The sequence below is a fragment of the Pristis pectinata genome, chromosome 2, assembly GCF_009764475.1.
Source record: "Pristis pectinata isolate sPriPec2 chromosome 2, sPriPec2.1.pri, whole genome shotgun sequence".
NCBI lineage: Eukaryota > Metazoa > Chordata > Chondrichthyes > Rhinopristiformes > Pristidae > Pristis > Pristis pectinata.
In genome coordinates this window covers 143,491,589-143,505,965 of record NC_067406.1, presented here as the reverse complement: position 1 = coordinate 143,505,965, position 14,377 = coordinate 143,491,589, and the positions used below count along the sequence as shown (strand labels likewise).

Sequence of the window (14,377 nt, the reverse complement as noted above, 5' to 3'; positions counted from 1 at the left end):
TCCTCCCCCTCTTTATACTAGCTACCTCTCCTTTATCTTTCAGTCCAGATGAAGGGTCTCAAACTGAAACAGCAACTGTCCATTTCCCTCCACAGATGCTGCCCGACCAGCTGAGTCCTTCCAGCATCTTGTGTGTAACTGCAGTGAGTTGATTTTCAATAAAACGTAGCTTATTGGCTTTATTCTTTGGAGAACTATGAGACGGTGACATGTGAGACACAAGATGGTGCGTGTATTGTCCAAATCCAGGACTGTGTTCCCCTCCCTCCCCATTGCCTTTTCCAGACGTTCAGATGGCACAGAGTTGAGGGGCTGAATGGCCTCTTGCTCCACCCCCTCCGTTCATGAAGCCGCACGACTATTGGTCCACCTAAACGTCAATCAACTGGACACACAAACGCCCGCCTCTACGTTCCGTCATGACGTCAGACAAGATCTCCCGCTTTGTTTGGAGATAACAATCACGATGGAACATGGAAGAGGGCGTCTGTTTGACGTATTGATTGACGTCTTTATTGACGAATAGGTGCGCGAATAGTCTGGGGGCGTCACCATCGTTCGGACAACGCAGCTTGCGATTGGTTGGACTAGGTGTCAGTCAGCGCGTCACGTAGAGCTGGCAGTAGCGGGGGGCCTGGTGTTTTCCTGCGGCCGTCCCCGAGTTGGGTGATGTGATGTTGGGGCGGCCCGTGGTTTGATCTCGGCCGGCCTGCGGATGGCGGATAGGGACGCGGGGCCGCTGTGAGGGTGCCCGGCGGCTGCGTGGGCCGAGTCCGAGAGCGGCCGAAGCCTGAGGCCCGAGGCCTACCGTTGCCAAGGAGACGCCCGGCCGGGGGCCGGGGTGGAAGCCTAGCCGAGGATGGGCTCCCGGGTGCGGCCTCAGCCCGCGTTCTCCCCGGCCGGCTCCCGCCTACAGGAGTCGGGCGGCGAGCAGCTGGAGATGAGCCGAGTGCGGGGCGCGGAGAGCCGGCAGGAGGCGGCGGGCGGGGGCCGAGGCGCGGGCCGCCAGGCGTGGAGCCGCGACAACCCGGGCTACGAGCCGGCCGATGAGGAGCTGGACATGGAGCTGGACTGGAGGGCGGCGGCCGAGCCCGGGGCGCCGGGCAGCCCCAGTCCCGCGTCTGGCAGCGGGCTCCCGGCCGGCTACAACCCCCGGCACAACGCCAGGACTGGCTGCCTGTGCCCCAGCCCGAGCCCCGCGGCCCCGCACGGCAGCCGGCCGGGCTGCGGCCGCACCGTCCTGCGCCGGATCCGAGGTGAGTGCAAGCCGGTGAGCCGTGGTGGCTGTGGGATCTTCCCCAGCACACGGCGGGTCATGACACACCAAGCCCCGGAGCCGATCACTGGGGTGCCATCATTGCAGGTCTATGATTGTGGTCAGTAAATTGGCGGATGACATGAACTTAGCAGTTGTTGTTGATAGTGAGGAAGGTTATGGTAGAATACAGGGGAACCTTGATCAGTTAGGCGAGTGGGCTGAGCGGTGGCAAATGGATTTCAATACAAATGAGTGTGAGGTGATGCATTTTGGAAAGTCAGACCAGCGTAGGACTTAGACTATGAATGGTAGGGCACTAGGGAGTGTAATGGAACAGAGGGACCTAGGAGTACAAGTAAAATAAGATTTCTTTATTAGTCGCATGTATATCAAAACACACAGTGAAATGCACCTTTTGTGTAGAGTGTTCTGGGGGCAGCCCGCAAGTGTCGCCACGCTTCCGGCGCCAACATAGCACGCCCACAACTTCCTAACCCATACGTCTTTTTTTTGGAATGTGGGAGGAAACCGGAGCACCCGGAGGAAACCCACGCAGACACGGGGAGAACGTACAAACTCCTTACACACAGTGGCCGGAATTGAACCCGGGTCGCTGGCGCTGTAAAGCGTTATGCTAACCGCTATACTACTGTGCATAGTTTGTTGAACACAGCGTCACGGGTAGACAGGGTGGTGAAAAAAGGTGTTTTGTACACTGGCCTTCATCATTCAGGGCATCGGGTTTAAGAGTTGGGACATTGTGTTGCAGTTGTATAAGTCATTGGTGAGGCCGCACTTGGAGTACTGTGTACAGTTTTGGTCACCCTGTTATTAGGAAAGATGTGGTTAAACTGGAGATAGGGCAGGAAAGATTTATGAAGATCTTGCCAGGACTAGAGGGCTCGAGTTATAGGGAGAGTTGGCCAGGCTAGGTCTTTATTCCTTGGAATGTAGGAGAACGAGGGGTGACCTTTATCGAAATGTTTAAAATTATGAGAGGCATAGATAAGGTAGATGCCCTTGGGTATCTTGGGTAGGGGAATCTAAAACTAGGGGGCATAGGTTTAGGGTGAGAGGGGAAAGATTTAAAAGGGACCTGAAGGGTAACTTTTTCATACAGAGGGTGGTGAGTATAGGGACTGAGCTGCCAGAGGAAGTGGGTGAGGCAGGTACAATAGTGTTATTTTAAGAAGCACTTGGATAGGTACATAGAGTGGTGGGGCTTGGAGGGATGTGGGCCAAATGCAGGAAACTGGGACCTGCTGGGTGGGCGCTGTGGTTGGCATGGACTGGTTGGGCTGAAGGGCCTGTATCTGTGCTGTATTGCCCAATGATTCTAAATCAGAGAATGCAGGAAGCACTCAGCAGGTCAGGCAGCAACTGTGGAGAGAGAACCAGCACTGACGTTTCTGGTCAACAATCTTTCTTCAGAACTTGTAACTATATTTCGTTATATTCCTTGTCTTGGTTAGCAGCAGGTATACTGTGTACAACAAACAAGCTGCTGGAGGAACTCAGCAGGTCGAGCAGCATCTATGGGGGGAAAGGAAATGTTGGTTTTGTGTTGAAACGTCAACAATTCCTTTCCTCCCGCTGATGCTGCCCGACTCACAGTTCCTCCAGCAGATTGTTTGTTCCTCCAAATTCCAGTATCTGCAGTCTCTTGTGTGCAAGTCTGGTTCTTACTGCTCAGCTGGTAGAGCTGCTGCCTCACAGCGCCAGTGACCCATGTTCAAACCTGACCTCCAGCTCTGTTTGTGTGGAGTTTGTATGTTCTCCCTGTGACCACATGGGTTTCCTCCAGGTGCTTTGGTTTCCTCTAGCAATCCAAAGAAGTGTAGGTTGGTAGGTCAATTGGATGCTGTAAATTGCCCGCAGTGTGTAGGTGAGGGGTAGAATCTGGCGGCAGTTGATGGGGATGTGGGGAGAATAAAATAGGATTAATTTAGGATTAGTGTAGGTGGGTATTTGATGTTAGTAAATTCTCTGGGCTGATGGGCCTGTTTCTGTGCTGTATCTCCCTGTGACTAAATGTAGTTGCCTTAGAGAGACTACAGTGAAGATTCTCTGGACTGGTTACAGGCCTTAGAGGAGATTGAATAGAATGGGACTGTATTCTCTGGAGTTTAGAAGGTTGAGAGGTGAAACTCAAAATCCTAACCGGGCTCAACAAGCTGGTTGCAAGAAGGACGTTTCCCCAGTTCGACGAGTCTACAGCCAGAGGTCACTTAGGGCTGATAGAATTTTTTCCATTGAGTGCGGCGAATCTATGCAATTTTCTTCTCTGTAGGGCTGTGAATGCACAGTCATTACATTGACGGATCTAGTGATTGATAAATTTCTGGATATTATGGGAATCAAGGGCTATGGTAATGGTGTTGGAAGATGGTACTGTGGTAGGTTAGCTGTGATCTTGATGAACAATTCCAAATTATGTTTGGGACGAAGACGGCATTGAGTGCCCTTGTGCACAGGTCATTGACAGCTAACACACAGCTGACAATGTGGAAGGCAAGAGGTTTCTTGACCATTACTGTAAGATGATTCAAGTACAAGAATAAAGATGTCTCACTGTACTTGTATGGGGCCCTGGTGAGAGCACATCTGGAGTACTGGTCTCCTTGCTGTGGAGCTTGTTCAGCAGACTGGTTCCTGAGATGGTGGTGTAGCGGCTAGCTACACACTACCAAATGAGGACACAGAGTCACTGATTTCGAAATTGAAGGTCGAATGCCGACCGGGGTGCGATGCGCCTTTAATAGCCGAGCAATTCTCGCGCTACAGTTCCCGCACTGATGTCACGCGCATGTCACCTGACCTTCCCACGTGCGGGCTTTCCCAGCCCAACGCTGGGGAAGAAGGAGGGCCCCGCGCCATCTTGGATTGGGGCCTCTGACGACGTTGCGATGTTGGGAGTCGGTTTGATGCCGGTGCGGTGAGTCGCTACAGTGGCCTCTTGTGTGAGGGAAGATTGAGTAGGCGAGCCACCATTCTCTAAAGTTTAAAAGAATGAGAGGTGACCACATTGAGACATATAAAATATTTGGAGGGTTCAACAGGGTTGATTCAATATCATGTTGTAATCTTAGACAACCTTCTTCACTGTCCACTATACCACCAATTTTGGTGTTGTCTGCAAATTACTACCTACATTTTCATCCAAATCATTAATATACAAGGCAAACAACAGGGGACCCAGCACTGATCCCTGCAGCATGCCTCAGGTCTCCAATCTGAAAAACAACCCCCCACTGCCACCCTCTGCCTCCTACCACCACCCTGGCCTATTTTGTATCCAGTTGGTAGGCACGGTGGTGTAGTGGTTAGCATGACACTATTACATCGCCAGTGATCCAGGTTCAATTCCCACTGCTGTCTGTAAGAAGTTTGTACGTTCTCCCTGTGACTGCGTGGGTTTCTTCCGGGTGCTCCGGTTTCCTCCCACATTCTAAAAACATACGGGTTAGGAAGTTGTGGGCGTGCTACGTTGGTGCCGGAAGCATGGTAACATTTGGCGGGCTGCCCCCCAGAACACTCTACGCAAAAGGTGCATTTCACTGTGTGTTTCGATGTACATTTGACTAATAAAGAAATCTCATTTCATCTCTCACCTTGGATCCCATGTGTTCCCAGACCAGATGACCTTGTCAAAGGCTTTGCTGAAATCCACGTGGACAATGGTTACCACCCTGCCCTTGTGAGTCCTCTTGCTTACCTGTCAAATTTGTGAGACATGATTTCCCGCACACAAAGCCACGTTGACTATCCTGAATCAGACCTTCCCTTTCCAAATGCAAATGAATCCTCTCTCCAATTAGTTAATACATCTTCAATGTGTGCCAGACATTCTTTGATACAGTTTAAGGTGGTTCATTGGACCCATATGTCGAAGGACAAGTTAGCCCGTTTTTATCACCATATAAACCCTATAGGTGACAGATGTAATTCGGAGGTGGCTTCCCTGACACACATGTTTTGGTCCTGCCCTCTTCTGGAAAAATATTGGAAAGACATTTTTAATATTATTTCAACTGTATTGAATATTGATCTACAACCCCATTCTATTACTGCAATTTTTGGGTTACCAATGATGGATTCTGGCCATTTATCCGCTTCTGCTTGTCGTATGGTTGCTTTTGTTACATTTATGGCCAAGAGATCCATTCTCTTCAAATGGAAGGACCCTATACCCCGTACCACATTTCAATGGTTTTCTCAAACTATAACATGTTTAAACTTAGAAAAAATTAGGAGTGGTACTGTTGATCCTTCGCTTAAATTTGAGGAAGTTTGGAGTCCATTTATTCAGTATTTCCATATGATATGAACAGACCTTTCTCGAATCCCCTTCAATAACCTTTGAATATAGAGGAGCGGAGCTGATGACATAAGAATGTTTTTTTTTAATCGAAGGAATATCAGTCCAGTTTTTTTTTCTTTGAAGTTTTTGGTTTGCTTTTGTCTATTATTATACTTTTTTTTTGATTTGGGTGTTTTCTCTTTCTATAATTAAATTTCTTTTCAATTTTTTTTCCATCATGTACACTTAGCATATTTTACTCCTTGTGAGTATAAATATTAACTGTCATTATTGTTATCCCGATCTCTTTGTACTATATGTATAATTATTAATGTTATGTACATCAATTTGAATTAATTTGAAATTCAATAAAAAGATTGAAAAAGAAAGAAAGAATCCTCTCTCAGAAATCTTTCCAGTATCTTTCCCACCACTGATGGTAGGCTTACCGGTCTGTAGTTCCCTGGCTTGTCGTTCCAGACTACTCCTGGTCCTATTCCTTGTGTTTTCTTCTCTCCATAAAAGCTCATTTATGATTCATGCTACTTTTCTTTTGAGCTGGACCAAGCCTCCTTCACCCATCAGCCTCCATGCTTGCCGATCATCATTGATTACTGGTCCAGTAGGAACTTCCTTTTAAGATTCCCACCCTTATGTTTAAATCACAATATTCCCTTCTCTTTTTATGCCTCTGTAAGCTCTAACAATTCTTCAACACCTCTGCATTTCCAGTTCTGACATATTATGCATTCCTGATTTTCAGTGTTCATTAACAATTGTGTGTTCAGTTCTTGTACCATAACACATAGGCCACATGGCCTAATTCTGCTCCTATCGAGTCTGCTCTGCCATTCGATTATGGTTGATTTACTTTTCCCTCTCAAGCTCATTCTCCTGCCTTCTCCCTGTAACCTTTGATGCCCTTACTAATTAGGAACCTATCAACCTCCACTTTAAATATATCCAATGACTTGGCCTCCACAGCCGTCTGTGGCAATGAATTTCTCAAATTCATCACCCTCTGGCTAAAGAAATTTCTCCTCATCTCTGTTCTCAAGGGACATCCTTCTATTTCTGAGGCTGAGCCCTCTGGTCCTAGACTCTCCCACTACTGGAAACATCCTCTCCATGTCCACTCTATCCAGACCTTTCAATATTCGGTAGGTTTCAATGAGATCCCCCCTCATCCTTCTAAACTCCAGCGAGTACAGGCCCAGAACCATCAAATGCTTCTCATAGCTTAACCCTTTTATTCCTGGGATCATTCTTGTAAACCTCCCCAATGTCAGCGCATCCTTAGATATGAGGCCCAAAACTGCTCACGATACTCCAAATGTGGTCTGACCAATGCCTTATAAATCCTCAATAGTACATTCTTGCTTTTATATTCTAGTCCTCTTGATTGCATTTGCCTTCTTTACTACGAACTCAACCTGCAAGTTAATCTTTAGGGAATCCTGCACTAGGACTCCCAAGTCCTTTTGCACCTCCAATTTCTGAATTTGCTCCCTATTTTAAAAAAAATTAGCTTATACCTTTATTCCTTCCACCAAAGTGCATGACTGCACACTTCCCTATGCTGTATTCCATCTGCCACTTCTTTGCCCATTCTCCCAACCTGTCCAAGTCCGCCTGTAGACTCCCTGCTTCCTCAACACTACCTGCCCCTCCACCTATCTTTGTGTCATCCATAAACTTGGCCACAAAGCCATCAATTCCGTCATCCAGATCATTAACATATAATGTGAAAAGTAGCAGACCCAACACCAACCCCTGCAGAACACCACTAGTCACTGGCAGCCAACCAGAAAAGACCCCCTTTATTCCCACTCTTTGCCTTCTGCCAGTCAGCCAATCTTCTATCCATGTCTTCTATCCATGCTAGTACTTTTCCTGTAACACCATGGGTTCCTATCTTGTATAGCAGCCTCATGTACGGTACCTTGTCAAAAGCCTTCTGAAAATCCAAGTAGACAACATGTACTGCCTCTACTTTGTCTGTCCTGCCTGTTACTCCCTCAAAGAATTCCAACAGATTTGTCAGACAAGATTTCCCCTCAAGGAAGCCATGCTGACTTCGGCCTATTTTAACATGTGCTTCCAAGTACCCCGAAGCCTCATCCTTAATAATGGACTCTTACCATCTTACCAACCACTGAAGTCAGGCTAACCGGCCTATAATTTCCTGTCTTTTACCTCCCTTCTTAAAGAGTGGAGCGACATTTGCAATTTTCCTGTCCTCCAGAACCATTCCTGAATCTAGTGATTCTTGAAAGATCACTACTAATACCTTCACAATCTCTTCAGCTACCTCTTTCAGAACCTGGGGTGTAGTCCATCTGGTCCAGGTGACTTATCCACCTTCAGACCTTTCAGTTTCTCAAGCATCTTCTCCTTAGTAATAGCAACTACACTCACTTCTGCCCCCTGACTCTTGAATTTCTGGCACGTTGCTGGTGTCTTCCACAGTGAAGACTGAAGCAAAATATTTATTCAGTTCGTCCGCCATTTCTTTGTTCCCCATTACTACCTCTCCAGCGTCATTTTCCAGTGGTCTGATGTCTTTTGCTTTCATGCTGTCTTTGACTTCCCTTGTCAGCACCGGTTGCCTTATCCTTCCTTTAGGGTGCTGCTACTTTGTGATGAACAGATCCTGAATGACTCCCAGACACTCCTGCCATTGCTGCTCTACTGTGATCCCTGCTGGGGTCCCCTTCCCATCAACTTTGTCCAGCAGCCCTTTCACTCAACTGTAACACTGAAACATCCAATCTTAGCTTCTCCCTCTCAAGCTGCAGGGTGAATTCTATCATATTATGATCACTGCCTCCTAAGGGTTCCTTTGCCTTAAGCTCCCTAATCAAATCTGGTTCATTGCACACACCAAATAACTGTCTGTCACTGCTGTTAACCTGTGTCAGCTGAGGCACCATTAGAGAGATAAGAGTTAGCCTTTTGAGTTGGGTAGAATATGACCAGACCATGTTGTGAAGGACTCGTGGTCCAATAGCCTCCACTTATACCTAGTTCCATACATTTGTAGTGACCTCTTTGCACAGTATTACTGTTATGAGCCAGGTTGCTACTTGGTGAATGTCCCTTTAAGGCACCTGGACAGTAGTTGTGTGTGTGTGTGTGTGTGTGTGGTGTTAACTGATGACTGCAAGACTATATCTGGGGTGTACTGGCTGTTGCATTAGAGAGACTGACTGCCGGTCTCTATCTATGGATGAAGAACAATAGCTGTCACGATACAATCCATATGACTTTTTGGAGCAATCTGTGGAGTCCACTTTGTCATTAACCTGTACTGGAAAGCATGTATATCTGTGGGCGGCCACATATTGAATGCCCTCAAGTGTGGCAGATACTTCGGAACAAAGCAATGGAGATCTTCGGTGATTGAGGTGTCGTATGGGTTCCTTTGTGGAACTTGTAGATTTCGTAAATTCTCTCTGCATTCTCTCTACAATCTACTGTGGTTTTCAGAAGTCTTTGCTTACCATTCTACCTTATGACTTGCTGAAATGAACTTTGAGAACTATTCCTAGACTTAGGGTTTGGGAATTTGCCACACACACACTTCAAGTTTATATTTTTGGGGTCAGTGTTTAATATCTAACATTTATTTCTCTGATTATTACAAGTAGTTATTAATAAATAGATCCTAACACTTATACATGGCTCGTTGTGTTTCTATTGTTGCTGGTAGGTAACACTATTCATGATGTTATAGATTGGGATGGGACTGAAAGGCTTAGAGAGATATTGGCCAAATGCAGGAAAATACGACTAGCTTAGGTGGGCACCGTGGTCACCATGGACGAGTTGGATCGAAGGGCCTGTTTCTGTGTTGTATAACTCTGATTCAAATCCAGAATTTCCTTTTCCCTTGTCTCGACCACAAGCTGCTCTAAAGAGCCATCTCGTAGGCATTCTACAAATTCCTTCTCTTGGGATCCAGTACCAACCTGATTTTCCCAATCTATCTGCATATTAAAATCCCCCATGACCACTGTACCATTGCCCTTTTTACATGCCTTTTCTATCTCCTGATGTAATTTGTACCCCACATCCTGGCTACTATTCAGATGCCTATATATAAATCCCATCAGGGTCTTTTTACCCATGCAGTTTCTTAACTCGACCCACAAGGACTCTACATCATCTGATCCCATGTCACTTCTTCCCAAGGATTTGATTTCATTTTTTACCAACAGAGCCACCCCCACCCCCTCTGCCCACCTGCCTGTCTTTTCGATAGGATGTGTATCCTTGGGTGTTTAGCTCCCAGCTGTGATCTTCTTTCAGCCACGACTCTGTGATGTCCTCAACTTCACAGTGGCCAATTTCTAACTGCGCTATGAGCTCATCTACCTTAGTTTATGTACTGTGTGCATTCAAATATAACACTTTCAGTCCTGTATTCACCACCCTTCTTCTCTAATTTGTCTTCATGTTGCCTTTCTAAACTTCATCTTATTCTTTATCCTGGAGACTTCAGTAACCTCTCCTGCACTCTCCTTCCCTTTTACTTTGTCCATACTTTTCCAATCTGTTGAACCCACCTGCTACTATTCAGTTTGAAGCCCTATCCACAGCCCTAGTTATGCAATTTGCCAGGACCCTGGTCCCAGCATGATTCAGGTGGAGCCCATCCTATTGGAACAGCTCCCTCCCTCCCCAATACCTAATGATTCAAACCTACTTCTCCCACACCAAACTTTGAGTCACGCATTTAACTCTCTGATCTTATTGACCCTGTGCCAATTTGCATGTGGCTCAGGTAGCGATCCAGAGATTATTACCTTTTTGGTTTTGCTTTTTAATCCAATCCCTAGCTGCACAAATTCCCTCAGCAGAACTTCTTTCCTTGTTTCACCTATGTCATTGGTACCCACATTGACCATGACAACTGGATCTTTCCCCTCCCATTTCAAATTCCCCTCGTCAGATGAGATGTCCCAAACCAGGGCACCAGGCAGGCAATACAGCCTTTGGGACTCTTGATCCTTGTGACAGAGAATTGTGTCTATCCCCCTGACTATGCTCTGGCCCAGCTCTGGAATTTCCTTTCTTAACTGCTTCATTTCCCTTTGAGATTGCTTTGACCAAGTGACTTGATGTCACATTTTTGTTAGAATGCTTTTGGAAACTTTACAGTATAGATTGTTGAAATGTACTTAATCCATACATTGTCATGTGAAAGTTGAGGTAGACCTGCTTTCAGCTGCAAGCCTGTGGTATTGTAAGGAAGCATTTAGCTGAAATGTTAACCAACTATTTTGTCAATGACAGTGACAGACAATAAAAGGCCCTGTGATTCATTCATCTGTTCCACACAAGCTATGGCAGACAAATCATCACTATGAATATATCTACCTGGAAGTTATGGGAAAAATGGACAAGTAATAAATCTTTAAACTGAATTTTTAGGTGATGGCAACTCCTTAGAATACCCTTGATCCTTGGTTAGTCTTGTACAGTACCTTCTCCATCTTCTATCTTTTGTAATCTTTTCTAATCATTTGTACCTTCTAATCTCTGCTCAGTTTAGAAGTAGGTTCAACTGTCACTTAAAGGAATGTTGAAATTGCTGTTTATTGCATAAACTAGGATACTTTTCCTGGGGTGCACTACTCTGTGGAAAGAACCCCATATGCTAATATTCAATTTCAGTCTGATTTGAGATTGGGGATCACTGGATCTCTTTCTAACCTATTTAGTTGAAGCAAATTGTATGCACAAATGCAATCTGTTCTCTTCATTGTCATGGTTAAACACCTCTAACTGTCTCTTCTTTTGTTGTGTCTCAGATCTTTGTGGGGCTAATATTTCCAGCTTTTCCTGTTAAACAGATTAGACACAAATGAGGAAGTTGAAACATGAAAGCTTCAGTACCTCATCTTGGATGATGAAATATGGATTAAATGGTCTTTCTAATCCATAAATGTTATTAATCATGTGTTCTCATGATGCCTATATGCAGCTTCTTGACATTTTCCTGAGTGATTTAAAATTATAAGCAGCATGCACAAGAAAAACATAAGCATAAATTATACACAATTTTTATAAGAAAGAACACAATTAGCACAAAAACAAACAGTCCATTTTGGTGCAAATCAAAATAGTCATAGAGTAGCTAAACTGTAGTGATTAGCATTGTGCCGGTTAGTTCAAGAACTGAATGGTTGGAGGGAAGTGGCTGTTCTTGAAGCTGGTGGTGTGAGATTTAAGGCTTCTGTACCTCTTGCCCGATAGTAGCTGTGAGAAGATGCGTGGCCCGGATGGTGGGGATGTTGCTTCCTTGAGGCAGCTCCTCCTGTAGATACTACCGATGGTGGGGAGGGATGTGCCCATGATGTATTGGGCTGAATCCACTCTCTGCAGCTTCTTACATTCCTGCACATTTGAATTGCCTTACCAGACCGTGATGCAAGTCAGGATACTTTCAACAGTACATCTGTAGAAGTTTGTTAGAGTGTTCGGTAAGAAGCCAAACCTCCCTCACCCCCTAAGAAAGTAAAGAAGCTGGTGTGCCTTCCTTGTGATTGCATCTATATGCTGGGCCCAGGACAGGTCATCTGATGTGGCACGGTAGTGTAACGCTATTACAGCGCCAGTGACCTGGGTTCAATTCCGGCCACTGTCTGTAAGGAGTTTGTACATTCTTTCCGTAACTGCGTGGGTTTCCTCTGGGTGCTCCAGTTTTCTCCCACATTCCAAAGATATTTGGGTTAGGAAGTTGTGGGCATGCTGTGTTGGTGTCAGAAGCGTGATGACACTTGCGGGTTGTCCCGAGAACATTCTACACAAAAAAAGATGTATTTCACTGTGTGTTTCGATGTACATGTAACGCCCAGGAATTTAAAGCTGCTGACCCTCTCCACTGCTGATCCCCCAATGTAGACTGGTGTATGTTCGTCCTCCTCCTCCCTCCTGAAGTCAACAATCAGTTCTTTAGTTTTACTGACACTGAGAAAGAGATTGTTGTAGCACTACTCAACCAGGTGTCCTATCTCGCTCTTGTATGCTGACTCATTACCACCTGTGATTCACCCAAGAACAGTGGTGTTTTTAGCAAATTTGTATATGGCACTTTAAGTATGTACAATGACACTTGGCTAGAAGATTTGAGATGAAAGTTTGATCTGAATACAGTTTTTAGTATAGTATAACTTGGTCAGATCTGTTGTATGATTCAGTCTATAAATGTAATTTTGATAATAAATATTCAGAATTAACTTTGAGCAGTGGTTTGCTCTGTGTTCCAAGCAACTTTATTAAACTTAAGGAAATCAAGTGAATTTTATAAATACTTTAAAAGTTCCAAACAATGAATCATGAAATGTGATCGTTATGCCAAAACTCTTATTAAATTAAAAGAGAATACTTGATTATATTGTCTTATCGTGTCTCAGACCTAAGGCACTTCACAGACAATGAAATACTTTGAGCTGCAGTGGTTCTTGTTATGTAGATCATCTTTATGCCCATACTGTCTCACATAGCAGCAAGGTTAATGACTGGTTAATCCATTTTATTGTGTGACTGATTGGCTCAAATGCTCGGGTTTTCTTTTGATATTACCCAGATGGACATGCAGAGAATCTCAGTTTACTTTTTCATCCAAAGTGCAGAAGAAATTTTCCATGCACTGTGATTGAAACAGAAGCCTTGTTAGGAAGCTCAATGATGCAAAGGTGACATAGGGAGTCTTCTGCACAGTGCTGGGTTCATAGGGATTACATTATTTTTGATATGTGTACAGCAGTTTGATTTTTGGATAACAGAATTTTGGTTTGTGAGTCAGTAGGCTGAAGGTTTGATCTGGTGATTCATTGCTGCTTTAACACTCCCTTCAACTGGCATCATCGCCAACTTTAATGAAATGTTTTGGAGATTTTTGAGAGGTGTTATGAGGAATTTTGTAAACATGCAATTTTACAAGATTTGTTGGGAATTACTTAGTGATGGATAAAAGCAAAAAGTCATGTTTCTGAAGTGCCATTCATGGCTGCAGCAAGTCCCATAGCACTTTACAGGTAATGAAGAACTTTGGAAATGTTACTGTAACATAGGAAATGTGGCAGGTAGTTGGTCCACACCAAGTCAACAATGCTGGGGTAGCATTGCAAGTATGAGGAGTATGTGGCATAACTTGTTTCCACCACCCCCAAACACTTTTTTGGGTGCAATTCAAGATATTCTCTTGCTGAAGCACAAAGGAGAGCTAGACAACAACTTTCTGTTGTGACCAGCTTTTGTAAATTCACTGCTGCACAATGTGAAGGTGCAAAGCAGTCAGACAAGATGTAGCAGTGAATGTGAAAAGCCAGTTGAGGATTAATCACTTGTATGTGCTTTCAAGATGCTGTACATCCAGCACTGTCTATTTTTAACAGACTTCCTAATTGGTATTTATCTCTAAATTAATCAAGTTGCACCCAGCAATTAAAAAAATTATTCTGGTTAATCCAAACATCAAAGCCAAATATCATAGAATGATAAAAATGTACAGCACAAACTCGGCCCTCACGGTCCACCTTGTCCATGCCGACTGTGACGCTTATCTACACGAGTCCCATTTGCCTGCCTTAGGCACGTATCCCTCTACTCCTTTCCCGCCTTCACTGCTTCTCTAGCAGCTCATTCCAGATCCCCCGACCTCCCCTCTCACCTGTGTCCTCTAGTTCTTGACTTCCCTGCCCTGGGAAAAAGATTCTGACTATCTACCCTATCTGTGCTTCCCATAAATTTGTAAACCTCTACAAGGTCACCCCTCAGCCTCCTACGTTCCAGTGAGAATAAACCCAGCT

At 44.9% G+C, this 14,377-nt stretch overlaps 1 protein-coding gene across 1 annotated transcript in view; it reads left to right on the top strand.

The window, feature by feature from the left end:
* Window positions 1–615: 615 nt before the first annotated feature.
* The window catches only part of pkd2 (polycystic kidney disease 2), a 53,278-nt gene continuing 39,516 nt past the window's right edge, over window positions 616–14,377 (top strand). The window contains exon 1 of the mRNA XM_052039751.1: window positions 616–1,256. Coding sequence (XP_051895711.1) covers window positions 860–1,256 — 397 coding nt within the window. The 5' untranslated portion in view covers window positions 616–859. The remainder of the gene's footprint in view (window positions 1,257–14,377) is intronic.